At 52.6% G+C, this 26,899-nt stretch overlaps 1 protein-coding gene across 1 annotated transcript in view; it reads left to right on the top strand.

The window, feature by feature from the left end:
* LOC138361849 (uncharacterized) overlaps positions 1 to 24,750 on the top strand; it is a gene marked incomplete at its 3' end in the record, with an annotated part of 64,864 nt that extends 40,114 nt beyond the window's left edge. Inside the window, exons 6-11 of the mRNA XM_069320934.1 lie at positions 13,655 to 13,846; positions 16,570 to 16,725; positions 21,781 to 21,972; positions 23,492 to 23,683; positions 23,852 to 24,067; positions 24,595 to 24,750. Coding sequence (XP_069177035.1) covers positions 13,655 to 13,846; positions 16,570 to 16,725; positions 21,781 to 21,972; positions 23,492 to 23,683; positions 23,852 to 24,067; positions 24,595 to 24,750 — 1,104 coding nt within the window. The remainder of the gene's footprint in view (positions 1 to 13,654; positions 13,847 to 16,569; positions 16,726 to 21,780; positions 21,973 to 23,491; positions 23,684 to 23,851; positions 24,068 to 24,594) is intronic.
* Positions 24,751 to 26,899: the final 2,149 nt, after the last annotated feature.

The raw sequence follows: 26,899 nt of genomic DNA, 5'->3' as shown, positions 1-26,899 counted from the left end.
AGGTTGTGGTGCAGGATGTGGTGCTGGTTGTGGTGCAGGTTGTGGTGCAGGTTATTGTGCAGGTTGTGGTCTAGGTTGTAGTGCAGGTTGTTGTGCAGGTTGTGGTGCAGGTTGTAGTGAAGGTTGTGGTGCAAGTTGTGGTGCAAGTTGTGGTGCAGGTTGTGGTGCCAGGTGTAATGCAGGTTCGTGTTTAGGTTGTTGTGCAGGTTGTGGTGCTGGTTGTGGTGCAGGTTGTTGTGCAGGTTGTTGTGCAGGTTGTTTTGCAGGTTGTGGCTCAGGTTGTGACGCAGGTTTTGGCTCAGGTTGTGGTGCAGGTTGTGGTGCAGGTTGTTGTGCAGGTTGTGGCTCAGGTTGTTGTGCAGGTTGTGGTGCAGGTTGTGGCTCAGGTTGTGGTGCAGGTTGTGGTGTAGGTTGTGTTGCAGGTTGTGGTGCAACGCTGAAAAATCAAAATTTTTGTTCTGAAGGAAAATAACTAGTTTTACGTTAATAAACCGCTCTAGCGATTAATATAGACACCCAGGACCTATATATGCTTACCAAAAATTGAATTTTTATCAAAAACTGGGTTTTTACTCAATTGCTGGACTCTGCCAATTTTTCTGACTCCGAGGGAAAAAAAATTTGAATGTTCGAATGTTTGAATGTTTCAATGTTTGAATGTTTTGAATGTTCAGAAGTGCACCTTGGCGGCTCAGAAATTCAAATTTCTGGGGTTCCAGGTGTGCCCAGACGGTATCCGACCTGACCCAGATTCGTGCCGCGCCATTGCTGACATGCCTACTCCAAGGACAGCAAAGGACGTGCGTAGGTTTTTGGGGGCGGCCGGATATTTTCGTCGTCATATTGAAGGCTTCGCTGGCATTTCAGCACCCCTGACTGATCTGACAAAGAAAAATGCGAAGTTTGTGTGGAAATCAGAACATGACGAGGCCTATCGCAAACTGAAAGACCAACTAATCACGACACCGGTATTGGCTATTCCTGATTTTGAGAAAGAGTGGGAAGTGCACACTGACGCCAGCGGTATTGCTATTGGCGGGTGCTTAATTCAGCGAGACGCAGATAATTTACCCCATCCAGTAGCCTATTTCAGTAGGAAGGTCAAAGGACCTGAAGTTCGTTATTCAGCTACGGATCGGGAGGTACTGGCAGTAGTAGAATCAGTTAGGTATTTCGAGCCTTACCTATTTCAGCGGCATTTTGTAATCTACACAGACCATCGAGCGTTAACACACATTTAAAAAGCGAACGAAATGCCCACGAATGTCACGCTGGTCTCACGAACTTTCGGCCCACTCATTCCAGATCTTGTACAAGCCTGGTCCAGCACATGTTGTGCCAGATACGCTAAGTAGAAATATAGCGGCAGTACAGATTAATGAAAATATTGAAACCATTCCATCGGATAAAATGAGAGAATACCAGATGAACGAGCCGAGATGGAAAGAGATTATTGAGTATTTAGAGGGAGGAAAATACCCGAAAAAGAAAAAGAATTTACCTATTCATGATTTTGAAATGAAACAGGGCGTCCTGTATTATGTCAACTGCCAGAATGATAGGGCAGTATTTCAGCTAGTTATTCCGGACGCGTTGCTGTCATCAGCGTTAAAGCTTGCGCATGCTTCAAAAATAGCAGGGCATCCAGGGATCTTTAAAACCCACTTAAAAGCAAAGTCTCTATTTTATTTTCCAGGATTACTTTCTGAGGTAATCAATTTTGTGAAGTCGTGCCCTCGTTGCCAGAGGAGGAAAGGCACCCTTAAGGTACAAGCCCCACTTCAGGAATTTCCTGAAATTCGTGAACCGTTAGATCGTGTGGGGGCCGATCTGATTGATTTACACCATAGTCATGCGGGTAACAGATACGTGTTGGTGCTAGTTGACCATCTGTCTAGATACACCACACTAGTTGCATTACCTCAGAAGGATTCTCGTACGGTTGCAGATGCATTCTTGCGTAGGTTCGTTACTGTATTCGGACCTCCTAAAGTTTTAGTCTCTGACCGGGGTCAAGAATTCAATGGGAATATATTTAGAGAAGTTTGTAAGATTTTAGAGACAACTTCGGCTTTTACAACGGCCTACCACCCACAAGCAAACGGAATGACGGAACGGACTAATCGTTCAGTCAAGGATATGCTTGCAATCCTTGCTGAACATGATGCAAACACCTGGGATGAACACCTACCCTATGTTCAGTTCGCCTTGAATACTGCCATCCACCAATCAATTAACACCCAACCACTTCATTTGTTTACTGGTAATTCATGCAATTTCCCCTCAGGTCTGCTTAACAGACATAATGTTGCATATGGGGAGGACTATCCTTCAGAGGTCCTTGGGAAAATGAGAAATGCATGGAATATTGCAGCTGAAGCGTCCAAGAAGGCACGGACTCGGTATGCTCATTTTTATGACAAGAAAGTGCGCCCTCTTGAGTTGACGGAAGGAAGCCTCGTATTGAGAGTGAATGAGGCTGCGCCCGCCAATCAGAGCAGGAAGGTAGCTCCGAGGTGGCGAGGACCCTATAGAGTAATTAAAAGGGCGGGGCCGGTTAATCTTGTTATAAAAGGAGTGTTCGAGGACCAGGTGGAAAGGACAATTCACGTGAATAAATTGAAACATTATCATGCTAGAGAGGAATTAGAACTGCCTTCAGCGGGTCTAGTTCCTGACTCAGCAGTGCTGACTCATGGCTTCACCGACGAGTCAGAAGATGAGGATGACCCTCTGTCATCGCTCATCAGTAGTCAGGTGCAGTCTCGCCACCCTATGGTGACGAGATCTCGCGCTGTACAGTAAAGTAACTTCCTTGGTTAGTATAATTTAGTATTCATTAGATTTTCCTGTAAAGGCAATGAGATGTACTATGTCTATACTTGACTCAGGTAGCAACTTTTACCGTGCTCTGGGGTTCCACCTCCACCAAACCCAGAGTATATCTATGCTTCCGCTGTGTTGTGTCTGTCTGTTCCCAGGTCTGATTGGTACACCGACCCAGTTGTTCCAGCCACACGTGAACCCTTGTCTGTAAAGACCGAGGGGGGAGGCACGTTACACAAAGCCCTCACCCCACCAGACCCAGTAACCCATACATCAGTTACTTTGGGGATGAGTGACTGTCCAAGAGTCACCCGGCCGACGCCTCACGTCACTAACGAGGTTGTCAGGGCCAGCGAGCTGTCCACATTATAGCAGTCACCGGAGGTGCCATACAACGCCGGGGTAGCTGTCTCGAGATCACCACTACCCACCTGCTGCGTCATCAAGACTGCAGCCATGCCAGCAGTGTTGGAGGAGAGGTCAAGAAATGGAAAGCACGTAGCAGTACTCAAGAATTTCGCCGGAAGATTAATGATTACGTCATCTGAAGTAACAAGAAAGCGGAAGTAAGGCGGTCACAGGTGGAAGGCACGGTTTCCCTACAGAGTACCGGGACTCGCCAATAGAAGGTCGCAAAATTGTCTCCTTTGGCCTAAAGTCGGCGGTACGAGGGTATACACAGTTGGTGTTTACGGCCTAGTAACCTGGTGACATCAAGAAACGCCTGAGATGACGTGAGCAATGATGGAAGACGAGATTCACCTGTTCTGCAAACAAGCAACCCGCCTCTACGACCTTCTGACACCACTCCTGCTAAGAGACACCGTTGGTACATCCAGTCCTGCTCTGCTGTGGTCATCTGCGACGTCAAGTTTAACATCAAGACTGCCGTGTGAACTGTGATTGATATGAAGGCGTGTGGACTGTCGAGAGCAAGATTAATGGCCGAAGTAACAGTATTCTACAGCTGTCACTTGGCACTCAGCTCTACTACACTCTGTCGTCATTCAGGAGTACCAGATGGGAGTACAAGAGGACCAGGTATTGATGTCTACACATGAGAAGAAGCAAGATCGACACCGTCATCGTCAGCGACTACATTCAGCATCCAGCAGCATCGATTTTTTTTCGATTACTCAATATGAACAATTGATACAAACAACAAAGTTGGCTCTGAACATCTGTGTAAAGAACATCTGGACACTTTTGTTTAAATGTTGAAAAACAGAGTTAGAATCACAATATTTTTTTAAATGTTGAAAAACAGATTTAAAATAATTCTGGTATAAAATATGAATTTTGCTCTATAAATTGGTCAGTAATCAAAATCGAAGCCCCTGTGTAATTGTCTCAGCCCAGAACAAACGGTTATGGAAAATTATGTTGTGCTATTTTTTTTCAGAATGTTTGAACACAGGAGAGGCGGACCAATATAAACATTGACACTTCTAGTGAGTGAGAACACTTGGCTGTACAGTCAGCTGAAACCTGTGATATAGTATAGGAATTTTTTTATATTTTTAGATAGATGTAATAAACGTTAGGTGTGTTCCTTAACATGTCAAGGTTGACATTGATGGGGAGTGGTTAGTACACGGATGTGTACCTGATAGTTCCGTAGTACGCTCCCGGATGACTGAAAGTTCAGTCTGATGATATAACTTTAATGTTTGTTTGAGCACGGAGTGGCCGGCTCTAGAGGACACATGGACTTGGCTAGTGAAGAGCCAAGAGTTTAATAGCTAGTTTTTGATGGTAGAGTAGGGACATGTTATTTAGCTATGTCAGTAAGGATAGGATGTATGTTTCCTGATGTTAGAGGATTGCTGTCAGTTGACAGCTGAGAAATTTATGAAATATGAACATGTTTATTATGATGTTGGACTATTATTTGTCGCATTTTATTAGTTAGGTTAGCTTTTGTTTGTGGCATGAGTTGAATTGTGGGTTTGGATACTAAACCTCGTGAATTTTAACAAATTAACAAGGTTTACTAAGTGCTTGTGCGGGGGGGTTGTAACAAACTAGGCTGTTGTAAGAATTATTCCAGAAGGTTCCAGAAGTTCGAGTAGGGACCTGACCTCTCAACAACGCCCAGTCCCCTGGGAATTAGCAGGTCTGAGTCACAAATGGCGGGCATCTTTGTTCATAGCTGCGTATAATGAACCATCCCATAGTATTCAGTAATTTAGAGAAAATTAGCCTTTATTCATTTTGCATTAAAATTGTATTGTATAATAGTACTGGATACAATATCAAGATTATTCTAATTATTGAGTTTAAGTCACCATCAGTGACGTCACGAATCAGATCTAACTTTTAAGGCGGAGTGACCGGCGGTCATAGGTCAGCAGGGTTGACATGTCTAGTATTTCTCAAAGTTCAATTAACCATTTTGGGGATCGGAAACAGCTCTGCCGTTAGATGTTTGTAATTTAATTCAGTAAAATAATTCAACCAGTCTGGATCAATTCAGTACAAACAGAGGTTAATTGTTATAACTTAACCTTGCTAAAGTAACTGGGTAAGCGATGCGGAACAATACAATGTTCTAGTCTGGGCGAGATCAGACGAGGAGAGATCAGTGTGAATACGGGAGCAGCTGGGAGAGGTCAAACATCTTACCTCTCCCCAAGACCAGCCCAACACCCAGAGCTGGTCGCCCAAGGTATAGTTGCTATGGTTATGTATAGAAATAGTCTCATTTGCCACTCAGGTCAAGTAGGGAGTGTTAAAGTGATAGGGAGTGAACACATTTAGATTTTTGTTTTAGTTTCTTTTAATAAATTAAGTTAATAATTTGCATTTTTATTGTTTCCATTTGGTTATGTGTATACTTGTCCTGGTCACGTGGTCCACACGAGGCAGAGTTGTATTGGGCGCCGATTCTAACATCGAATCGGAATTATCATTACCGTATAATTTATTCCACACTCAAGGTCATCGTATATAGTGGGGATCAAGCCCCTAGGTTGATTAATTAGCGTGATCGATCCAGACCTCGATCATTGCTCTTCTTTTTACTGGTCTGGTGGTGGCAGCGTAGAGGCGACTCTAGGGTTTTGTTCAGAGCCTAGGTCACGTCATACTGGGTGTAGAATCCTAAGTCGGTCAATCGTCTTAGGACCACGTGGCGTGGAGTTGGCTTTGGTAAAAGTTTTGGAGTCCCTTGGTAGAGAATAAAAAGTAAGAATACGGGTAGAGGGAGAAGGAAGAGAAGTAGAGAGAGGGACCCTAACCCGTGTTACAGTGGTGCTGGTTGTGGTGCAGGTTGTGGTGCAGGTTGTTGTGCAGGTTGTGGCTCAGGTTGTTGTGCAGGTTGTGGTGCAGGTTGTGGCTCAGGTTGTGGTGCAGGTTGTGGTGCTGGTTGTGGTGCAGGTTGTGGTGCAGGTTATTGTGCAGGTTGTGGTCTAGGTTGTAGTGCAGGTTGTGGTGCAGGTTGTGGTGAAGGTTGTGGTGCAGGTTGTGGTGCAGGTTGTGGTGCAGGTTGTGGTCGAGGTTGTGGTGCAGGTTGTGGTGCAGGTTGTGGTGCAGGTTATTGTGCAGGTTGTGGCTCAGGTTGTGGTGCAGGTTGTGGTGCTGGTTGTGATGCACGTTGTCGTGCAGGTTGTGGTGAAGGTGGTGGTGCAGGTTGTGGTGCAGGTTGTGGTGCAGGTTGTGGCTCAGGTTGTTGTGCAGGATGTGGTGCAGGTTATTGTGCAGGTTGTGGTCTAGGTTGTAGTGCAGGTTGTTGTGCAGGTTGTGGTGCAGGTTGTAGTGAAGGTTGTGGTGCAGGTTGTGGTGCAAGTTGTGGTGCAGGTTGTGGTCGAGGTTGTGGTGCTGGTTGTGGTGCAGGTTGTGGTGCAGGTTGTGGCTCAGGTTGTGATGCAGGTTTTGGCTCAGGTCGTGGTGCAGGTTGTGGTGCAGGTTGTGGTGCAGGCTGTGGTGCAGGTTGTGGTGCTGGTTGTGGTGAAGGTTGTGGTGCTGGTTGTGGTGCTGGTTGTGGTGCAGGTTGTGGTGAAGGTTTAGGCTCAGGTTGTGGTGCAGGTTGTGGTGCTGGTTGTGATACAGGTTGTGGTGCAGGTTGTGATGAAGGTTGTTGTGCTGGTTGTGATACAGGTTGTGGTGCAGGTTGTGATGAAGGTTGTTGTGCAGGTTGTGGTGCAGGTTGTGGGGCTGGTTGTGGCGCTGGTTGTGGCGCAGGTTGTGGTCGAGGTTGTGGTACAGGTTGTGGTCGAGGATGTGGTGCAGGTTGTTGCCGAGGTTGTGGTGCAGGTTGTGGTCGAGGTTGTGGTGCAGGTTGTGGTCGAAGTTGTGGTGCAGGTTGTGGTGCAGGTTGTGGTACAGGTTGTTGTGCAGGTTGTAGTGCAGGTTGTGATGTTGGTTGTGGTGCTGGTTGTGGTGCAGGTTGTGGTGCAGGTTGTGGTGCAGGTTGTTGTGCTGGTTGTGGTTCTGATTGTGGTGCAGGTTGTGGTGCAGGTTGTGGTGCTGGTTGTGGTGCAGGTTGTGTTGCAGGTTGTGGTGCAGGTTGTTGTGCAGGTTGTGGTGCAGGTTGTGGTGCAGGTTGTGATGTAGGTTGTTGTGCAGGTTGTGGTGCTGGTTGTTGGTGCAGGTTGAGGGGCTGGTTGTGGTGCAGGTTGTGGTGCAGGTTGTGGTGCAGGTTGTGGTGCTGGTTGTAGTGCAGGTTGTTGTGCAGGTTGTGGTGCTGGTTGTGGTGCTGGTTGTGGTGCAGGTTGTGGTGCTAGTTGTGGGTTAGGTTGTGGTGCAGGTTGTGGTGCTGATTGTGTTTCTGGTTGTGATGCACGTTGTGGTGCAGGTTGTTGAGCAGGTTGTGGTGCTGGTTGTGGTGCTGGTTGTTGTGCTAGTTGTGGTGCTGGTTGTGGTGCAGGTTGTGGTGCAGGTTGTTGTGCAAGTTGTGGTGAAGGTTGTGGTGCAGGTTGTGGTGCAGGTTGTGGTGCAGGTTGTGGTCGAGGTTGTGGTGCAGGTTGTGGTGCAGGTTGTGGTGCAGGTTATTGTGCAGGTTGTGGCTCAGGTTGTGGTGCAGGTTGTGGTGCTGGTTGTGATGCACGTTGTCGTGCAGGTTGTGGTGAAGGTGGTGGTGCAGGTTGTGGTGCAGGTTGTGGTGCAGGTTGTGGCTCAGGTTGTTGTGCAGGATGTGGTGCAGGTTATTGTGCAGGTTGTGGTCTAGGTTGTAGTGCAGGTTGTTGTGCAGGTTGTGGTGCAGGTTGTAGTGAAGGTTGTGGTGCAGGTTGTGGTGCAAGTTGTGGTGCAGGTTGTGGTCGAGGTTGTGGTGCTGGTTGTGGTGCAGGTTGTGGTGCAGGTTGTGGCTCAGGTTGTGATGCAGGTTTTGGCTCAGGTCGTGGTGCAGGTTGTGGTGCAGGTTGTGGTGCAGGCTGTGGTGCAGGTTGTGGTGCTGGTTGTGGTGAAGGTTTGGGTGCTGGTTGTGGTGCTGGTTGTGGTGCAGGTTGTGGTGAAGGTTTAGGCTCAGGTTGTGGTGCAGGTTGTGGTGCTGGTTGTGATACAGGTTGTGGTGCAGGTTGTGATGAAGGTTGTTGTGCTGGTTGTGATACAGGTTGTGGTGCAGGTTGTGATGAAGGTTGTTGTGCAGGTTGTGGTGCAGGTTGTGGGGCTGGTTGTGGCGCTGGTTGTGGCGCAGGTTGTGGTCGAGGTTGTGGTACAGGTTGTGGTCGAGGATGTGGTGCAGGTTGTTGCCGAGGTTGTGGTGCAGGTTGTGGTCGAGGTTGTGGTGCAGGTTGTGGTCGAAGTTGTGGTGCAGGTTGTGGTGCAGGTTGTGGTACAGGTTGTTGTGCAGGTTGTAGTGCAGGTTGTGATGTTGGTTGTGGTGCTGGTTGTGGTGCAGGTTGTGGTGCAGGTTGTGGTGCAGGTTGTTGTGCTGGTTGTGGTTCTGATTGTGGTGCAGGTTGTGGTGCAGGTTGTGGTGCTGGTTGTGGTGCAGGTTGTGTTGCAGGTTGTGGTGCAGGTTGTTGTGCAGGTTGTGGTGCAGGTTGTGGTGCAGGTTGTGATGTAGGTTGTTGTGCAGGTTGTGGTGCTGGTTGTGGTGCAGGTTGAGGCTGGTTTGTGGTGCAGGTTGTGGTGCAGGTTGTGGTGCAGGTTTGGGTGTGGTTGTAGTGCAGGTGTTGTGCAGGTTGTGGTGCTGGTTGTGGTGCTGGTTGTGGTGCAGGTTGTGGTGCTAGTTGTGGGTTAGGTTGTGGTGCAGGTTGTGGTGCTGATTGTGTTTCTGGTTGTGATGCACGTTGTGGTGCAGGTTGTTGAGCAGGTTGTGGTGCTGGTTGTGGTGCTGGTTGTTGTGCTAGTTGTGGTGCTGGTTTGTGGTGCAGGTTGTGGTGCAGGTTGTTGTGCAAAGTTGTGGTGGTGGATGTGGTAGTGGTTGTGGTGCTGGTTGTGGTGCAGGTTGTAGTGCAAGTTGTGGTGGTGGTTGTGGTGGTGGTTGTGGTGCAGGTTGTGTGCAGGTTGTGGTGCAGGTTGTGGCTCAGGTTGTGTTGCAGGTTGTGGTGCAGGTTGTTGTGCAGGTTGTGGTCGAGGTTGTGTTGCAGGTTGTGGTGCAGGTTGTTGTGCAGGTTATTGTGCAGGTTGCGGCAGAGGTGTGGTGCAGGTTGTGGTGCTGATGGTGATGCAGAATGTGGTGCACGTTGTGGTGCAGGTTGTGTGCAGGTTGTGGCTCAGGTTGTGTTCCAGGTTGTGGTGCTGGTTGTGGTGCAGGTTGTGGTGCAGGTTGTGGTGCAGGTTGTGGTGCAGGTTGTTGTGCAGGTTGTAGTGCAAGTTGTGGTGGTGGTTGTGGTGGTGGTTGTGGTGCTGGTTGTGGTGCAGGTTGTAGTGCAAGTTGTGGTGCAGGTTGTAGTGCAGGTTGTAGTGCAGGTGGTTGTGCAGGTTGTGGTGCAGGTTGTGGTGCAGGTTGTGGTGCAGGTTGTGGTGCAGGTTGTGGTGCAGGTTGTGGTGCAGGTTGTGGTGCTGGTTGTGGTGCTGGTTGTTGTGCAGGTTGTGGTGCAGGTTGTGGTGCAGGTTGTTGTGCAGGTTGTAGTGCAAGTTGTGGTGGTAGTTGTGGAGGTGGTTGTGGTGCTGGTTGTGGTGCAGGTTGTAGTGCAGGTTGTGGTGCAGGTTGTAGTGCAGGTTGTATTGCAGGTGGTGATGCAGGTAGTGGTGCAGGTTGTGTGCAGGTTGTGGTGCAGGTTTGGTGCAGGTTGTGGTGCAGGTTGTGGTGAAGGTTGTGGTGCAGGTTGTGGTGCAGGTTGTTGTGCAGGTTGTGGTCGAGGTTGCGGTGCAGGATGTTGTGCAGGTTTTGTGCAAGTTGTTGTGCAAGTTGTAGCTCAGGTTGTGGTGCAGGTGTGGTGCTGATGTTGATGCAGAATGTGGTGCACGTTGTGGTGCAGGTTGTTGTGCAGGTTGTGGCTCAGGTTGTGGTGCAGGTTGTGGCTCAGGTTGTGGTGCAGGTTGTTGCGCAGGTTGTGGCTCAGGTTGTGGTGCAGGTTGTGGCTCAGGTTGTGGTGGTGTTGTGGTGCTGGTGGTGATGCAGAATGTGGTGCACGTTGTGGTGCAGGTTGTTGTGCAGGTTGTTGTGCAGGTTGTGGCTCAGGTTGTGGTGCAGGTTGTGGCTCAAGTTGTGGTGCAGGTTGTGGTGCAGGTTGTGGTGCAGGCTGTGGTGCAGGTCGTGGTGCAGGTTGTGATGAAGGTTGTGGAGCTGGTTGTGGTGCTGGTTGTTGTGCTTGTTGGGTGCAGGTTTTCGCTCAGGTTGTGGTGCAGGTTGTGGTGCTAGTTGTGATGCAGGTTGTGGTGCAGGTTGTGGTGCAGGTTGTGGTCGAGGTTGTGGTGCAGGTTGTGGGTGCCGGGTGTAATGCAGGTTCGTGTTCAGGTTGTTGTGCAGGTTGTGGTGCAGGTTGTGGTGCAGGTTGTGGTGCAGGTTGTAGTGCAGGTTGTGGTGCAGGTTGTGGCTCAGGTTGTGGTGCAGGTTGTGGTGCTGGTTTAGTGCTGGTTGTGGTGCAGGTTGTGGTGCTAGTTGTGGTGCAGGTGTGGTGCAGGTTGTGGTGCTGATTGTGTTTCTGGTTGTGATGCACGTTGTGGTGCAGGTTGTTGAGCAGGTTGTGGTGCTGGTTGTGGTGCTGGTTGTTGTGCTAGTTGTGGTGCTGGTTGTGGTGCAGGTTGTGGTGCAGGTTGTTGTGCAAGTTGTGGTGGTGGTTGTGGTAGTGGTTGTGGTGCTGGTTGTGGTGCAGGTTGTAGTGCAAGTTGTGGTGGTGGTTGTGGTGGTGGTTGTGGTGCAGGTTGTGTGCAGGTTGTGGTGCACGTTGTGGTGCAGGTTGTGGTGCACGTTGTAGTGAAGGTTGTGGTGCAGGTTGTGGTGCAGGTTGTTGTAAAGGTTGTGGTCGAGGTTGTGGTGCAGGTTGTGGTGCAGGTTGTTGTGCAGGTTGTTGTGCAGGTTGTGGGGGAGGTTGTGGTGCAGGTCGTGGTGCTGATGGTGATGCAGAATGTGGTGCACGTTGTGGTGCAGGTTGTTGTGCAGGTTGTGGCTCAGGTTGTGCTGCAGGTTGTGGTGCTGGTTGTGGTGCAGGTTGTGGTGCAGGTTGTGGTGCAGGTGTGGTGCAGGTTGTGGGGCAGGTTGTTGTGCAGGTTGTAGTGCAAGTTGTGGTGGTGGTTGTGGTGGTGGTTGTGGTGCTGGTTGTGGTGCTTGTTGTAGTGCAAGTTGTGGAACAGGTTGTAGTGCAGGTTGTAGTGCAGGTGGTGGTGCAGGTGTGGTGCAGGTTGTGCAGGTTGTGATGCAGGTTGTGGTGCACGTTGTGGTGCAGGTTGTGGTGCAGGTTGTTGTGCTGGTTGTGGTGCTGGTTGTTGTGCAGGTTGTGGTGCTGGTTGTGGTGCAGGTTGTGGTGCAGGTGGTTTTGCAGGTTGTAGTGCAAGTTGTGGTGGTAGTTGTGGTGGTGGTTGTGGTGCTGGTTGTGGTGCAGGTTGTAGTGCAGGTTGTGGTGCAGGTTGTAGTGCAGGTTGTATTGCAGGTGGTGATGCAGGTTGTGGTGCAGGTTGTGGTGCAGGTTGTGGTGCAGGTTTGTGCACGTTGTGGTGCAGGTTGTGGTGCAGGTTGTGGTGAAGGTTGTGGTGAGGTTGTGGTGCAGGTTGTTGTGCAGGTTGTGGTCGAGGTTGCGGTGCAGGTTGTGGTGCAGGTTGTTGTGCAAGTTGTTGTGCAAGTTGTAGCTCAGGTTGTGGTGCAGGTTGTGGTGCTGATGTTGATGCAGAATGTGGTGCACGTTGTGGTGCAGGTTGTTGTGCAGGTTGTGGCTCAGGTTGTGGAGCAGGTTGTGGCTCAGGTTGTGGTGCAGGTTGTTGCGCAGGTTGTGGCTCAGGTTGTGGTGCAGGTTGTGGCTCAGGTTGTGGTGCAGGTTGTGGTGCTGGTGGTGATGCAGAATGTGGTGCACGTTGTGGTGCAGGTTGTTGTGCAGGTTGTTGTGCAGGTTGTGGCTCAGGTTGTGGTGCAGGTTGTGGCTCAAGTTGTGGTGCAGGTTGTGGTGCAGGTTGTGGTGCAGGCTGTGGTGCAGGTCGTGGTGCTGGTTGTGGTGAAGGTTGTGGAGCTGGTTGTGGTGCTGGTTGTGGTGCTTGTTGTGGTGCAGGTTTTGGCTCAGGTTGTGGTGCAGGTTGTGGTGCTAGTTGTGATGCAGGTTGTGGTGCAGGTTGTGGTGCAGGTTGTGGTCGAGGTTGTGGTGCAGGTTGTGGTGCCGGGTGTAATGCAGGTTCGTGTTCAGGTTGTTGTGCAGGTTGTGGTGCAGGTTGTGGTGCAGGTTGTGGTGCAGGTTGTGGTGCAGGTTGTGGTGCAGGTTGTGGCTCAGGTTGTGGTGCAGGTTGTGGTGCTAGTTGTGGTGCAGGTTGTGGTGCAGGTATTGTGCAGGTTGTGGTCTAGGTTGTAGCGCAGGTTGTGGTGCAGGTTGTGGTGCAGGTTGTGGTGAAGGTTGATGTGCAGGTTGTGGTCGAAGTTGTGGTGCAGGTTGTGGTGCAGGTTGTAGTGCAGGTTGTGGTGCAGGTTGTGGTGCAGGTTGTGGTGAAGGTTGTTGTGCAGGTTGTGGTCGAGGTTGTGGTGCAGGTTGTGGTGCCAGGTGTAATGCAGGTTCGTGTTAGGTTGTTGTGCAGGTTGTGTGCAGGTTGTGGTGCAGGTTGTGGTGCAGGTTGTGGGGCAGGTTGTGGCTCAGGTTGTGGTGCAGGTTGTGGTGCTGGTTGTGGTGCAGGTTGTGGTGCAGGTTATTGTGCAGGTTGTGGTGTAGGTTGTAGCGCAGGTTGTGGTGCAGGTTGTGGTGCAGGTTGTGGTGAAGGTTGATGGGCAGGTTTGGTCGAAGTTGTGGTGCAGGTTGTGGTGCAGGTTGTAGTGCTGGTTGTGGTGCTGGTTGTTGTGCAGGTTGTGGTGCAGGTTGTGGTGCAGGTTGTGGTGCAGGTTGTTGTGCAGGTTGTAGTGCAAGTTGTGGTGGGTTGTGGTGGTGGTTGTGGTGCTGGTTGTGGTGCAGGTTGTAGTGCAGATTGTGGTGCAGGTTGTAGTGCAGGTTGTAGTGCAGGTGGTGGTGCAGGTTGTGGTGCAGGTTGTGGTGCAGGTTGTGGTGCACGTTGTGGTGCAGGTTGTGGTGCTGGTTGTGGTGCTGGTTGTTGAGCAGGTTGTGGTGCAGGTTGTGGTGCAGGTTGTGGTGCAGGCTGTTGTGCAAGTTGTGGTGGTGGTTGTGGTGGTGGTTGTGGTGCTGGTTGTGGTGCAGGTTGTAGTGCAGGTTGTAGTGCAGGTGGTGATGCAGGTTGTGGTGCAGGTTTGGTGCAGGTTGTGGTGCACGTTGTGGTGCAGGTTGCGGTGCAGGTTGTGGTGAAGGTTGTGGTGCAGGTTGTGGTGCAGGTTGTTGTGCAGGTTGTGGTCGAGGTTGTGGTGCAGGTTGTGGTGCAGGTTGTTGTGCAAGTTGTTGTGCAAGTTGTAGCTCAGGTTGTGGTGCAGGTTGTGGAGCTTATGTTGATGCAGAATGTGGTGCACGTTGTGGTGCAGGTTGTTGTGCAGGTTGTTGTGCAGGTTGTGGCTCAGGTTGTGGTGCAGGTTGTGGCTCAGGTTGTGGTGCAGGTTGTGGTGGTGGTGGTGATGCAGAATGTGGTGCACGTTGTGGTGCAGGTTGTTGTGCAGGTTGTTGTGCAGGTTGTGGCTCAGGTTGTGGTGCAGGTTGTGGCTCAAGTTATGGTGCAGGTTGTGGTGCAGGTTGTGGTGCAGGTTTTGGTGCAGGCTGTGGTGCAGGTCGTGGTGCTGGTTGTGTTGAAGGTTGTGGAGCTGGTTGTGGTGCTGGTTGTGGTGCATGTTGTGGTGCAGGTTTTGGCTCAGGTTGTGGTGCAGGTTGTGGTGCTAGTTGTGATGCAGGTTGTGGTGCAGGTTGTGGTGAAGGTTGTTGTGCAGGTTGTGGTCGAGGTTGTGGTGCAGGTTGTGGTGCCGGTGTAATGCAGGTTCGTGTTCAGGTTGTTGTGCAGGTTGTGGTGCAGGTTGTGGTGCAGGTTGTGGTGCAGGTTGTGGTGCAGGTTGTGGTGCAGGTTGTGGCTCAGGTTGTGGTGCAGGTTGTGGTGCTAGTTGTGGTGCAGGTTGTGGTGCAGGTTATTGTGCAGGTTGTGGTCTAGGTTGTAGCGCAGGTTGTGGTGCAGGTTGTGGTGCAGGTTGTGGTGAAGGTTGATGTGCAGGTTGTGGTCGAAGTTGTGGTGCAGGTTGTGGTGCAGGTTGTAGTGCAGGTTGTGGTGCAGGTTGTGGTGCAGGTTGTGGTGAAGGTTGTTGTGCAGGTTGTGGTCGAGGTTGTGGTGCAGGTTGTGGTGCCAGGTGTAATGCAGGTTCGTGTTTAGGTTGTTGTGCAGGTTGTGGTGCAGGTTGTGGTGCAGGTTGTGGTGCAGGTTGTGGGGCAGGTTGTGGCTCAGGTTGTGGTGCAGGTTGTGGTGCTGGTTGTGGTGCAGGTTGTGGTGCAGGTTATTGTGCAGGTTGTGGTGTAGGTTGTAGCGCAGGTTGTGGTGCAGGTTGTGGTGAAGGTTGATGGGCAGGTTGTGGTCGAAGTTGTGGTGCAGGTTGTGGTGCAGGTTGTAGTGCTGGTTGTGGTGCTGGTTGTTGTGCAGGTTGTGGTGCAGGTTGTGGTGCAGGTTGTGGTGCAGGTTGTTGTGCAGGTTGTAGTGCAAGTTGTGGTGGTGGTTGTGGTGGTGGTTGTGGTGCTGGTTGTGGTGCAGGTTGTAGTGCAGATTGTGGTGCAGGTTGTAGTGCAGGTTGTGGTGCAGGTTGTGGTGCAGGTTGTGGTGCAGGTTGTGGTGCAGGTTGTGGTGCACGTTGTGGTGCAGGTTGTGGTGCTGGTTGTGGTGTTGGTTGTTGAGCAGGTTGTGGTGCAGGTTGTGGTGCAGGTTGTGGTGCAGGCTGTTGTGCAAGTTGTGGTGGTGGTTGTGGTGGTGGTTGTTGGTGCTGGTTGTGGTGCAGGTTGTAGTGCAGGTTGTAGTGCAGGTGGTGATGCAGGTTGTGGTGCAGGTTGTGGTGCAGGTTGTGGTGCACGTTGTGGTGCAGGTTGTGGTGCAGGTTGTGGTGAAGGTTGTGGTGCAGGTTGTGGTGCAGGTTGTTGTGCAGGTTGTGGTCGAGGTTGTGGTGCAGGTTGTGGTGCAGGTTGTTGTGCAAGTTGTTGTGCAAGTGTAGCTCAGGTTGTGGTGCAGGTTGTGGAGCTTATGTTGATGCAGAATGTGGTGCACGTTGTGGTGCAGGTTGTTGTGCAGGTTGTTGTGCAGGTTGTGGCTCAGGTTGTGGTGCAGGTTGTGGCTCAGGTTGTGGTGCAGGTTGTGGTGGTGTGGTGGTGATGCAGAATGTGGTGCACGTTGTGGTGCAGGTTGTTGTGCAGGTTGTTGTGCAGGTTGTGGCTCAGGTTGTGGTGCAGGTTGTAGCTCAAGTTATGGTGTAGGTTGTGGTGCAGGTTGTGGTGCAGGTTTTGGTGCAGGCTGTGGTGCAGGTCGTGGTGCTGGTTGTGTTGAAGGTTGTGGAGCTGGTTGTGGTGCTGGTTGTGGTGCATGTTGTGGTGCAGGTTTTGGCTCAGGTTGTGGTGCAGGTTGTGGTGCTAGTTGTGATGCAGGTTGTGGTGCAGGTTGTGGTGAAGGTTGTTGTGCAGGTTGTGGTCGAGGTTGTGGTGCAGGTTGTGGTGCCGGGTGTAATGCAGGTTCGTGTTCAGGTTGTTGTGCAGGTTGTAATGCAGGTTGTGGTGCAGGTTGTGGTGCAGGTTGTGGCTCAGGTTGTGGTGCAGGTTGTGGTGCATGTTATTGTGCAGGTTGTGGTCTAGGTTGTAGCGCAGGTTGTGGTGCAGGTTGTAATGCAGGTTGTGGTGAAGGTTGATGTGCAGGTTGTGGTGAAGGTTGTGGTGCAGGTTACGGTCGAGGTTGTGGTGCAGATTGTGGTGCAGGTTGTGGTGCAGGGTTTGTGCAAGTTGTAGCTCAGACTGTGGTGCCGGTTGTGGTGCTGGTGGTGATGCAGGTTGTGGTGCAGGTTGTGGTGCAGGTTGTTGTGCAGGTTGATGTGCAGGTTGTGGCTCAGGTTGTGGTGCAGGTTGTGGCTCAGGTTGTGGTGCAGGTTGTGGTGCAGGTTGTGGTGCAGTCTGTGGTGCAGGTTGTGGTGCAGGTTGTGGCGCAGGTTTTGGCTCAGGTTGTGGTGCAGGTTGTGGCGCTGGTTGTGATGCACGTTTTGGTGCAGGTTGTGGTGAAGGTTGTTGTGCAGTTGTAGTGCAGGTTGTTTGGCTGGTTGTGGCACTGGTTGTGGCGCAGGTTGTGGTGCAGGTTGTGGTCGAGGTTGTGGTTCAGGTTGGGGCGCAGGTTGTGGTCGAGGTTTTGGTGCAGGTTGTGGTCGAGGTTGTGCTGCTGATTGTGGCTGAGGTTGTGGTGCAGGTTGTGGTCGAGGTTGTGGTCGAAGTTGTGGTGCAGGTTGTGGTGCTGGTTGTTGTGCTGGTTGTTGTGCAGGTTGTGGTGCAGGTTGTGGTGCAGGTTGTAGTGCAGGTTGTTGTGCAGGTTGTAGTGCAGGTTTTAGTGTTGGTTGTGGTGCTGGTTGTGGTGCAGGTTGTGGTGCAGTTTGTGGTGCAGGTTGTGGTGCTGGTTGTGGTTCTGGTTGTGGTGCAGGTTGTGGTGCAGGTTGTTGTGCAGGTTGTTGTGCAGGTTGTGGCTCAGGTTGTGGTGCAGATTGTGGCTCAGGTTGTGGTGCAGGATGTAGTGCAGGTTGTGGTGCAGGCTGTGGTGCAGGTTGTGGTGCAGGTTGTGGTGCAGGTTTTGGCTCAGGTTGCGGTGCAGGTTGTGGTGCTGGTTGTGATGCAGGTTGTAATGCAGGTTGTGGTGAAGGTTGTTGTGCAGGTTGTGGTGCAGGTTGTGGGGCTGGTAGTGGCGCTGGTTGTGTAGCAGGTTGTGGTCGAGGCTGTGGTGCAGGTTGTGGTCGAGGTTGTGGTGCAGGTTGTGGTCGAGGTTGTGGTGAAGGTTGTTGTGCAGGTTGTGGTGCAGGTTGTGGGGCTGGTAGTGGCGCTGGTTGTGGCGCAGGTAGTGGTCGAGGTTGTGGTGCAGGTTGTGGTCGAGGTTGTGGTGCAGGTTGTGGCCGAGGTTGTGGTGCAGGTTGTGGTCGAGGTTGTGGTGCAGGTTGTGGTCGAAGTTGTGGTGCAGGTTGTGGTGCAGGTTGTGGTGCTGGTTGTGGTGCAGGTTGTGGTGCAGGTTGTGCTGCAGGTTGTGTGCAGGTTGTGCTGCAGGTTGTGGTGCAGGTTGTTGTGCAGGTTGTAGTGCAGGTTGTGGTGTTGGTTGTGGTGCTGGTTGTGGTGCAGGTTGTGGTGCAGGTTGTGGTGCAGGTTGTGGTTCTGGTTGTGGTGCTGGTTGTATTGCCAGTTGTTGTGCAGGTTGTTGTGCAGGTTGTGGTGCTGATTGTGGTGCAGGTTGTTGTGCTAGTTGTGATGCAGGTTGTTGTGCAGGTTGTGGTGCAGGTTGTGGTGCTGATTGTCGTGCTGGTTGTGGTGCAGGTTGTTGTGCAGGTTGTGGTGCTGGTTGTGGTGCTGGTTGTTGTGCTAGTTGTGGTGCAGGTTGTTGTGCAGGTTGTGGTGCTGATTGTGGTGCTGGTTTGGGTGCAGGTTGTGGTGCAGGTTGTTGTGCAGGTTGTGGTGCTGGTTGTGGTGCTGCTTGTGGTGCTGGTTGTGGTGCAGGTTGTGGTGCAAGTTGTGGTGCTGATTGTGGTGCTGGTTGTGGTGCAGGTTGTTGTGCAGGTTGTGGTGCAGGTTATGGTGCAGGTTATGGTGCTGGTTGTGGTGCCAGAGTTGGTGCAGGTTGTGGTGCAGGTTGTGATGCTGATTGTGGTGCTGGTTGTTGTGCTAGTTGTGGTGCAGGTTGTGGTGCAGGTTGTGGTGAAGGTTGTTGTGCAGGTTGTGGTGCTGTTGTGCTGCAGGTTGAGGGGCTGGTTGTGGTGCAGGTTGTGGTGCAGGTTGTGGTGCTGGTTGTGGTGCAGGTTGTGGTGCAGGTTGTGGTGCAGGTTGTGGTGCAGGTTGTGGTGCAGGTTGTGGTGCTGATTGTGGTGCTGGTTGTGGTGCAGGTTGTTGTGCAGGTTGTTGTGCAGGTTTTGATACTGGTTGTGGTGCTGGTTGTTGTGTTAGTTGTGGTGCAGGTTGTGGTGCTGATTGGGGTGCTAGTTTTGGTGCAGGTTGTGGTGCATGTTGTTGTGCATGTTGTGGTGCTGGTTGTGGTGCTGGTTGTGGTGCTGGTTAGGGTGCAGGTTGTGGTGCAGGTTGTGTGCAGGTTATGGTGCAGGTTGTGGTGCAGGTTGTGGTGCTGGTTGTGGTTCTGGTTGTAGTGCAGGTTGTGGCTCAGGTTGTGGTGCAGGTTGTGGTGCAGGTGGTGGTGCAGGCTGTGGTGCAGGTTGTGGTGCAGGTTGTAGTGCAGGTTGTGGTGCAAGTTGTTGTGCAGGTTATAGTGCAGGTTGTGGTGTTGGTTGTGGTGCAGGTTGTGATGAAGGTTGTTGTGCAGGTTGTGGTGCAGGTTGTGGTGCAGGTTGTGGTGCAGGTTGTAGTGCAGGTTGTGGTGCAGGTTGTGGCTCAGGTTGTGGTGCAGGTTGTGGTGCTGGTTGTAGTGCTGGTTGTGGTGCAGGTTGTGGTGCTAGTTGTGGTGCAGGTTGTGGTGCAGGTTGTGGTGCTGATTGTGTTTCTGGTTGTGATGCACGTTGTGGTGCAGGTTGTTGAGCAGGTTGGTGCTGGTTGTGGTGCTGGTTGTTGTGCTAGTTGTGGTGCTGGTTGTGGTGCAGGTTGTGGTGCAGGTTGTTGTGCAAGTTGTGGTGGTGGTTGTGGTAGTGGTTGTGGTGCTGGTTGTGGTGCAGGTTGTAGTGCAAGTTGTGGTGGTGGTTGTGGTGGTGGTTGTGGTGCAGGTTGTGTGCAGGTTGTGGTGCACGTTGTGGTGCAGGTTGTGGTGCACGTTGTAGTGAAGGTTGTGGTGCAGGTTGTGGTGCAGGTTGTTGTAAAGGTTGTGGTCGAGGTTGTGGTGCAGGTTGTGGTGCAGGTTGTTGTGCAGGTTGTTGTGCAGGTTGTGGGGGAGGTTGTGGTGCAGGTCGTGGTGCTGATGGTGATGCAGAATGTGGTGCACGTTGTGGTGCAGGTTGTTGTGCAGGTTGTGGCTCAGGTTGTGCTGCAGGTTGTGGTGCTGGTTGTGGTGCAGGTTGTGGTGCAGGTTGTGGTGCAGGTTGTGGTGCAGGTTGTGGGGCAGGTTGTTGTGCAGGTTGTAGTGCAAGTTGTGGTGGTGGTTGTGGTGGTGGTTGTGGTGCTGGTTGTGGTGCTTGTTGTAGTGCAAGTTGTGGAACAGGTTGTAGTGCAGGTTGTAGTGCAGGTGGTGGTGCAGGTTGTGGTGCAGGTTGTGGTGCAGGTTGTGATGCAGGTTGTGGTGCACGTTGTGGTGCAGGTTGTGGTGCAGGTTGTTGTGCTGGTTGTGGTGCTGGTTGTTGTGCAGGTTGTGGTGCTGGTTGTGGTGCAGGTTGTGGTGCAGGTGGTTTTGCAGGTTGTAGTGCAAGTTGTGGTGGTAGTTGTGGTGGTGGTTGTGGTGCTGGTTGTGGTGCAGGTTGTAGTGCAGGTTGTGGTGCAGGTTGTAGTGCAGGTTGTATTGCAGGTGGTGATGCAGGTTGTGGTGCAGGTTGTGGTGCAGGTTGTGGTGCAGGTTGTGTGCACGTTGTGGTGCAGGTTGTGGTGCAGGTTGTGGTGAAGGTTGTGGTGCAGGTTGTGGTGCAGGTTGTTGTGCAGGTTGTGGTCGAGGTTGCGGTGCAGGTTGTGGTGCAGGTTGTTGTGCAAGTTGTTGTGCAAGTTGTAGCTCAGGTTGTGGTGCAGGTTGTGGTGCTGATGTTGATGCAGAATGTGGTGCACGTTGTGGTGCAGGTTGTTGTGCAGGTTGTGGCTCAGGTTGTGGAGCAGGTTGTGGCTCAGGTTGTGGTGCAGGTTGTTGCGCAGGTTGTGGCTCAGGTTGTGGTGCAGGTTGTGGCTCAGGTTGTGGTGCAGGTTGTGGTGCTGGTGGTGATGCAGAATGTGGTGCACGTTGTGGTGCAGGTTGTTGTGCAGGTTGTTGTGCAGGTTGTGGCTCAGGTTGTGGTGCAGGTTGTGGCTCAAGTTGTGGTGCAGGTTGTGGTGCAGGTTGTGGTGCAGGCTGTGGTGCAGGTCGTGGTGCTGGTTGTGGTGAAGGTTGTGGAGCTGGTTGTGGTGCTGGTTGTGGTGCTTGTTGTGGTGCAGGTTTTGGCTCAGGTTGTGGTGCAGGTTGTGGTGCTAGTTGTGATGCAGGTTGTGGTGCAGGTTGTGGTGCAGGTTGTGGTCGAGGTTGTGGTGCAGGTTGTGGTGCCGGGTGTAATGCAGGTTCGTGTTCAGGTTGTTGTGCAGGTTGTGGTGCAGGTTGTGGTGCAGGTTGTGGTGCAGGTTGTGGTGCAGGTTGTGGTGCAGGTTGTGGCTCAGGTTGTGGTGCAGGTTGTGGTGCTAGTTGTGGTGCAGGTTGTGGTGCAGGTTATTGTGCAGGTTGTGGTCTAGGTTGTAGCGCAGGTTGTGGTGCAGGTTGTGGTGCAGGTTGTGGTGAAGGTTGATGTGCAGGTTGTGGTCGAAGTTGTGGTGCAGGTTGTGGTGCAGGTTGTAGTGCAGGTTGTGGTGCAGGTTGTGGTGCAGGTTGTGGTGAAGGTTGTTGTGCAGGTTGTGGTCGAGGTTGTGGTGCAGGTTGTGGTGCCAGGTGTAATGCAGGTTCGTGTTTAGGTTGTTGTGCAGGTTGTGGTGCAGGTTGTGGTGCAGGTTGTGGTGCAGGTTGTGGGGCAGGTTGTGGCTCAGGTTGTGGTGCAGGTTGTGGTGCTGGTTGTGGTGCAGGTTGTGGTGCAGGTTATTGTGCAGGTTGTGGTGTAGGTTGTAGCGCAGGTTGTGGTGCAGGTTGTGGTGCAGGTTGTGGTGAAGGTTGATGGGCAGGTTGTGGTCGAAGTTGTGGTGCAGGTTGTGGTGCAGGTTGTAGTGCTGGTTGTGGTGCTGGTTGTTGTGCAGGTTGTGGTGCAGGTTGTGGTGCAGGTTGTGGTGCAGGTTGTTGTGCAGGTTGTAGTGCAAGTTGTGGTGGTGGTTGTGGTGGTGGTTGTGGTGCTGGTTGTGGTGCAGGTTGTAGTGCAGATTGTGGTGCAGGTTGTAGTGCAGGTTGTAGTGCAGGTGGTGTGCAGGTTGTGGTGCAGGTTGTGGTGCAGGTTGTGGTGCACGTTGTGGTGCAGGTTGTGGTGCTGGTTGTGGTGCTGGTTGTTGAGCAGGTTGTGGTGCAGGTTGTGGTGCAGGTTGTGGTGCAGGCTGTTGTGCAAGTTGTGGTGGTGGTTGTGGTGGTGTTGTGGTGCTGGTTGTGGTGCAGGTTGTAGTGCAGGTTGTAGTGCAGGTGGTGATGCAGGTTGTGGTGCAGGTTGTGGTGCAGGTTGTGGTGCACGTTGTGGTGCAGGTTGTGGTGCAGGTTGTGGTGAAGGTTGTAGTGCAGGTTGTGGTGCAGGTTGTTGTGCAGGTTGTGGTCGAGGTTGTGGTGCAGGTTGTGGTGCAGGTTGTTGTGCAAGTTGTTGTGCAAGTTGTAGCTCAGGTTGTGGTGCAGGTTGTGGAGCTTATGTTGATGCAGAATGTGGTGCACGTTGTGGTGCAGGTTGTTGTGCAGGTTGTTGTGCAGGTTGTGGCTCAGGTTGTGGTGCAGGTTGTGGCTCAGGTTGTGGTGCAGGTTGTGGTGGTGGTGATGCAGAATGTGGTGCACGTTGTGGTGCAGGTTGTTGTGCAGGTTGTTGTGCAGGTTGGGCTCAGGTTGTGGTGCAGGTTGTGGCTCAAGTTATGGTGCAGGTTGTGGTGCAGGTTGTGGTGCAGGTTTTGGTGCAGGCTGTGGTGCAGGTCGTGGTGCTGGTTGTGTTGAAGGTTGTGGAGCTGGTTGTGGTGCTGGTTGTGGTGCATGTTGTGGTGCAGGTTTGGCTCAGGTTGTGGTGCAGGTTGTGGTGCTAGTTGTGATGCAGGTTGTGGTGCAGGTTGTGGTGAAGGTTGTTGTGCAGGTTGTGGTCGAGGTTGTGGTGCAGGTTGTGGTGCCGGGTGTAATGCAGGTTCGTGTTCAGGTTGTTGTGCAGGTTGTGGTGCAGGTTGTGGTGCAGGTTGTGGTGCAGGTTGTGGTGCAGGTTGTGGTGCAGGTTGTGGCTCAGGTTGTGGTGCAGGTTGTGGTGCTAGTTGTGGTGCAGGTTGTGGTGCAGGTTATTGTGCAGGTTGTGGTCTAGGTTGTAGCGCAGGTTGTGGTGCAGGTTGTGGTGCAGGTTGTGGTGAAGGTTGATGTGCAGGTTGTGGTCGAAGTTGTGGTGCAGGTTGTGGTGCAGGTTGTAGTGCAGGTTGTGGTGCAGGTTGTGGTGCAGGTTGTGGTGAAGGTTGTTGTGCAGGTTGTGGTCGAGGTTGTGGTGCAGGTTGTGGTGCCAGGTGTAATGCAGGTTCGTGTTTAGGTTGTTGTGCAGGTTGTGGTGCAGGTTGTGGTGCAGGTTGTGGTGCAGGTTGTGGGGCAGGTTGTGGCTCAGGTTGTGGTGCAGGTTGTGGTGCTGGTTGTGGTGCAGGTTGTGGTGCAGGTTATTGTGCAGGTTGTGGTGTAGGTTGTAGCGCAGGTTGTGGTGCAGGTTGTGGTGCAGGTTGTGGTGAAGGTTGATGGGCAGGTTGTGGTCGAAGTTGTGGTGCAGGTTGTGGTGCAGGTTGTAGTGCTGGTTGTGGTGCTGGTTGTTGTGCAGGTTGTGGTGCAGGTTGTGGTGCAGGTTGTGGTGCAGGTTGTTGTGCAGGTTGTAGTGCAAGTTGTGGTGGTGGTTGTGGTGGTGGTTGTGGTGCTGGTTGTGGTGCAGGTTGTAGTGCAGATTGTGGTGCAGGTTGTAGTGCAGGTTGTAGTGCAGGTGGTGGTGCAGGTTGTGGTGCAGGTTGTGGTGCAGGTTGTGGTGCACGTTGTGGTGCAGGTTGTGGTGCTGGTTGTGGTGCTGGTTGTTGAGCAGGTTGTGGTGCAGGTTGTGGTGCAGGTTGTGGTGCAGGCTGTTGTGCAAGTTGTGGTGGTGGTTGTGGTGGTGGTTGTGGTGCTGGTTGTGGTGCAGGTTGTAGTGCAGGTTGTAGTGCAGGTGGTGATGCAGGTTGTGGTGCAGGTTGTGGTGCAGGTTGTGGTGCACGTTGTGGTGCAGGTTGTGGTGCAGGTTGTGGTGAAGGTTGTGGTGCAGGTTGTGGTGCAGGTTGTTGTGCAGGTTGTGGTCGAGGTTGTGGTGCAGGTTGTGGTGCAGGTTGTTGTGCAAGTTGTTGTGCAAGTTGTAGCTCAGGTTGTGGTGCAGGTTGTGGAGCTTATGTTGATGCAGAATGTGGTGCACGTTGTGGTGCAGGTTGTTGTGCAGGTTGTTGTGCAGGTTGTGGCTCAGGTTGTGGTGCAGGTTGTGGCTCAGGTTGTGGTGCAGGTTGTGGTGGTGGTGGTGATGCAGAATGTGGTGCACGTTGTGGTGCAGGTTGTTGTGCAGGTTGTTGTGCAGGTTGTGGCTCAGGTTGTGGTGCAGGTTGTAGCTCAAGTTATGGTGCAGGTTGTGGTGCAGGTTGTGGTGCAGGTTTTGGTGCAGGCTGTGGTGCAGGTCGTGGTGCTGGTTGTGTTGAAGGTTGTGGAGCAGGTTGTGGTGAAGGTTGTTGTGCAGGTTGTGGTCGAGGTTGTGGTGCAGGTTGTGGTGCCGGGTGTAATGCAGGTTCGTGTTCAGGTTGTTGTGCAGGTTGTAATGCAGGTTGTGGTGCAGGTTGTGGTGCAGGTTGTGGCTCAGGTTGTGGTGCAGGTTGTGGTGCATGTTATTGTGCAGGTTGTGGTCTAGGTTGTAGCGCAGGTTGTGGTGCAGGTTGTAATGCAGGTTGTGGTGAAGGTTGATGTGCAGGTTGTGGTGAAGGTTGTGGTGCAGGTTACGGTCGAGGTTGTGGTGCAGATTGTGGTGCAGGTTGTGGTGCAGGGTTTGTGCAAGTTGTAGCTCAGACTGTGGTGCCGGTTGTGGTGCTGGTGGTGATGCAGGTTGTGTGCAGGTTGTGGTGCAGGTTGTTGTGCAGGTTGATGTGCAGGTTGTGGCTCAGGTTGTGGTGCAGGTTGTGGCTCAGGTTGTGGTGCAGGTTGTGGTGCAGGTTGTGGTGCAGGCTGTGGTGCAGGTTGTGGTGCAGGTTGTGGTGCAGGTTTTGGCTCAGGTTGTGGTGCAGGTTGTGGCGCTGGTTGTGATGCACGTTTTGGTGCAGGTTGTGGTGAAGGTTGTTGTGCAGGTTGTAGTGCAGGTTGTTTGGCTGGTTTGTGGCACTGGTTGTGGCGCAGGTTGTGGTGCAGGTTGTGGTCGAGGTTGTGGTTCAGGTTGGGGCGCAGGTTGTGGTCGAGGTTTTGGTGCAGGTTGTGGTCGAGGTTGTGCTGCTGATTGTGGCTGAGGTTGTGGTGCAGGTTGTGGTCGAGGTTGTGGTCGAAGTTGTGGTGCAGGTTGTGGTGCTGGTTGTTGTGCTGGTTGTTGTGCAGGTTGTGGTGCAGGTTGTGGTGCAGGATGTAGTGCAGGTTGTTGTGCAGGTTGTAGTGCAGGTTTTAGTGTTGGTTGTGGTGCTGGTTGTGGTGCAGGTTGTGGTGCAGTTTGTGGTGCAGGTTGTGGTGCTGGTTGTGGTTCTGGTTGTGGTGCAGGTTGTGGTGCAGGTTGTTGTGCAGGTTGTTGTGCAGGTTGTGGCTCAGGTTGTGGTGCAGATTGTGGCTCAGGTTGTGGTGCAGGATGTAGTGCAGGTTGTGGTGCAGGCTGTGGTGCAGGTTGTGGTGCAGGTTGTGGTGCAGGTTTTGGCTCAGGTTGCGGTGCAGGTTGTGGTGCTGGTTGTGATGCAGGTTGTAATGCAGGTTGTGGTGAAGGTTTTGTGCAGGTTGTGGTGCAGGTTGTGGGGCTGGTAGTGGCGCTGGTTGTGTAGCAGGTTGTGGTCGAGGTTGTGGTGCAGGTTGTGGTCGAGGTTGTGGTGCAGGTTGTGGTCGAGGTTGTGGTGAAGGTTGTTGTGCAGGTTGTGGTGCAGGTTGTGGGGCTGGTAGTGGCGCTGGTTGTGGCGCAGGTAGTGGTCGAGTTGTGGTGCAGGTTGTGGTCGAGGTTGTGGTGCAGGTTGTGGCCGAGGTTGTGGTGCAGGTTGTGGTCGAGGTTGTGGTGCAGGTTGTGGTCGAAGTTGTGGTGCAGGTTGTGGTGCAGGTTGTGGTGCTGGTTGTGGTGCAGGTTGTGGTGCAGGTTGTGCTGCAGGTTGTGTGCAGGTTGTGCTGCAGGTTGTGGTGCAGGTTGTTGTGCAGGTTGTAGTGCAGGTTGTGGTGTTGGTTGTGGTGCTGGTTGTGGTGCAGGTTGTGGTGCAGGTTGTGGTGCAGGTTGTGGTTCTGGTTGTGGTGCTGGTTGTATTGCCAGTTGTTGTGCAGGTTGTTGTGCAGGTTGTGGTGCTGATTGTGGTGCAGGTTGTTGTGCTAGTTGTGATGCAGGTTGTTGTGCAGGTTGTGGTGCAGGTTGTGGTGCTGATTGTCGTGCTGGTTGTGGTGCAGGTTGTTGTGCAGGTTGTGGTGCTGGTTGTGGTGCTGGTTTTGTGCTAGTTGTGGTGCAGGTTGTTGTGCAGGTTGTGGTGCTGATTGTGGTGCTGGTTTGGGTGCAGGTTGTGGTGCAGGTTGTTGTGCAGGTTGTGGTGCTGGTTGTGGTGCTGCTTGTGGTGCTGGTTGTGGTGCAGGTTGTGGTGCAAGTTGTGGTGCTGATTGTGGTGCTGGTTGTGGTGCAGGTTGTTGTGCAGGTTGTGGTGCAGGTTATGGTGCAGGTTATGGTGCTGGTTGTGGTGCCAGAGTTGGTGCAGGTTGTGGTGCAGGTTGTGATGCTGATTGTGGTGCTGGTTGTTGTGCTAGTTGTGGTGCAGGTTGTGGTGCAGGTTGTGGTGAAGGTTGTTGTGCAGGTTGTGGTGCTGGTTGTGCTGCAGGTTGAGGGGCTGGTTGTGGTGCAGGTTGTGGTGCAGGTTGTGGTGCTGGTTGTGGTGCAGGTTGTGGTGCAGGTTGTGGTGCAGGTTGTGGTGCAGGTTGTGTGCAGGTTGTGGTGCTGATTGTGGTGCTGGTTGTGGTGCAGGTTGTTGTGCAGGTTGTTGTGCAGGTTTTGATACTGGTTGTGGTGCTGGTTGTTGTGTTAGTTGTGGTGCAGGTTGTGGTGCTGATTGGGGTGCTAGTTTTGGTGCAGGTTGTGGTGCATGTTGTTGTGCATGTTGTGTGCTGGTTGTGGTGCTGGTTTGTGCTGGTTAGGGTGCAGGTTGTGGTGCAGGTTGTGTGCAGGTTATGGTGCAGGTTGTGTGCAGGTTGTGGTGCTGGTTGTGGTTCTGGTTGTAGTGCAGGTTGTGGCTCAGGTTGTGGTGCAGGTTGTGGTGCAGGTGGTGGTGCAGGCTGTGGTGCAGGTTGTGGTGCAGGTTGTAGTGCAGGTTGTGGTGCAAGTTGTTGTGCAGGTTATAGTGCAGGTTGTGGTGTTGGTTGTGGTGCAGGTTGTGATGAAGGTTGTTGTGCAGGTTGTGGTGAAGGTTGTGGGGCTGGTTGTGGCGCTGGTTGTGGCGCAGGTTGTGGTGCAGGTTGTATTCGAGGTTGTGGTGCAGGTTGTGGCGCA

Source organism: Procambarus clarkii, unplaced genomic scaffold, assembly GCF_040958095.1.
Source record: "Procambarus clarkii isolate CNS0578487 unplaced genomic scaffold, FALCON_Pclarkii_2.0 HiC_scaffold_892, whole genome shotgun sequence".
Taxonomy (NCBI): domain Eukaryota; kingdom Metazoa; phylum Arthropoda; class Malacostraca; order Decapoda; family Cambaridae; genus Procambarus; species Procambarus clarkii.
Note: the sequence above shows the minus strand (reverse complement) of the source record. Positions and strands in the feature narration are given on the sequence as shown.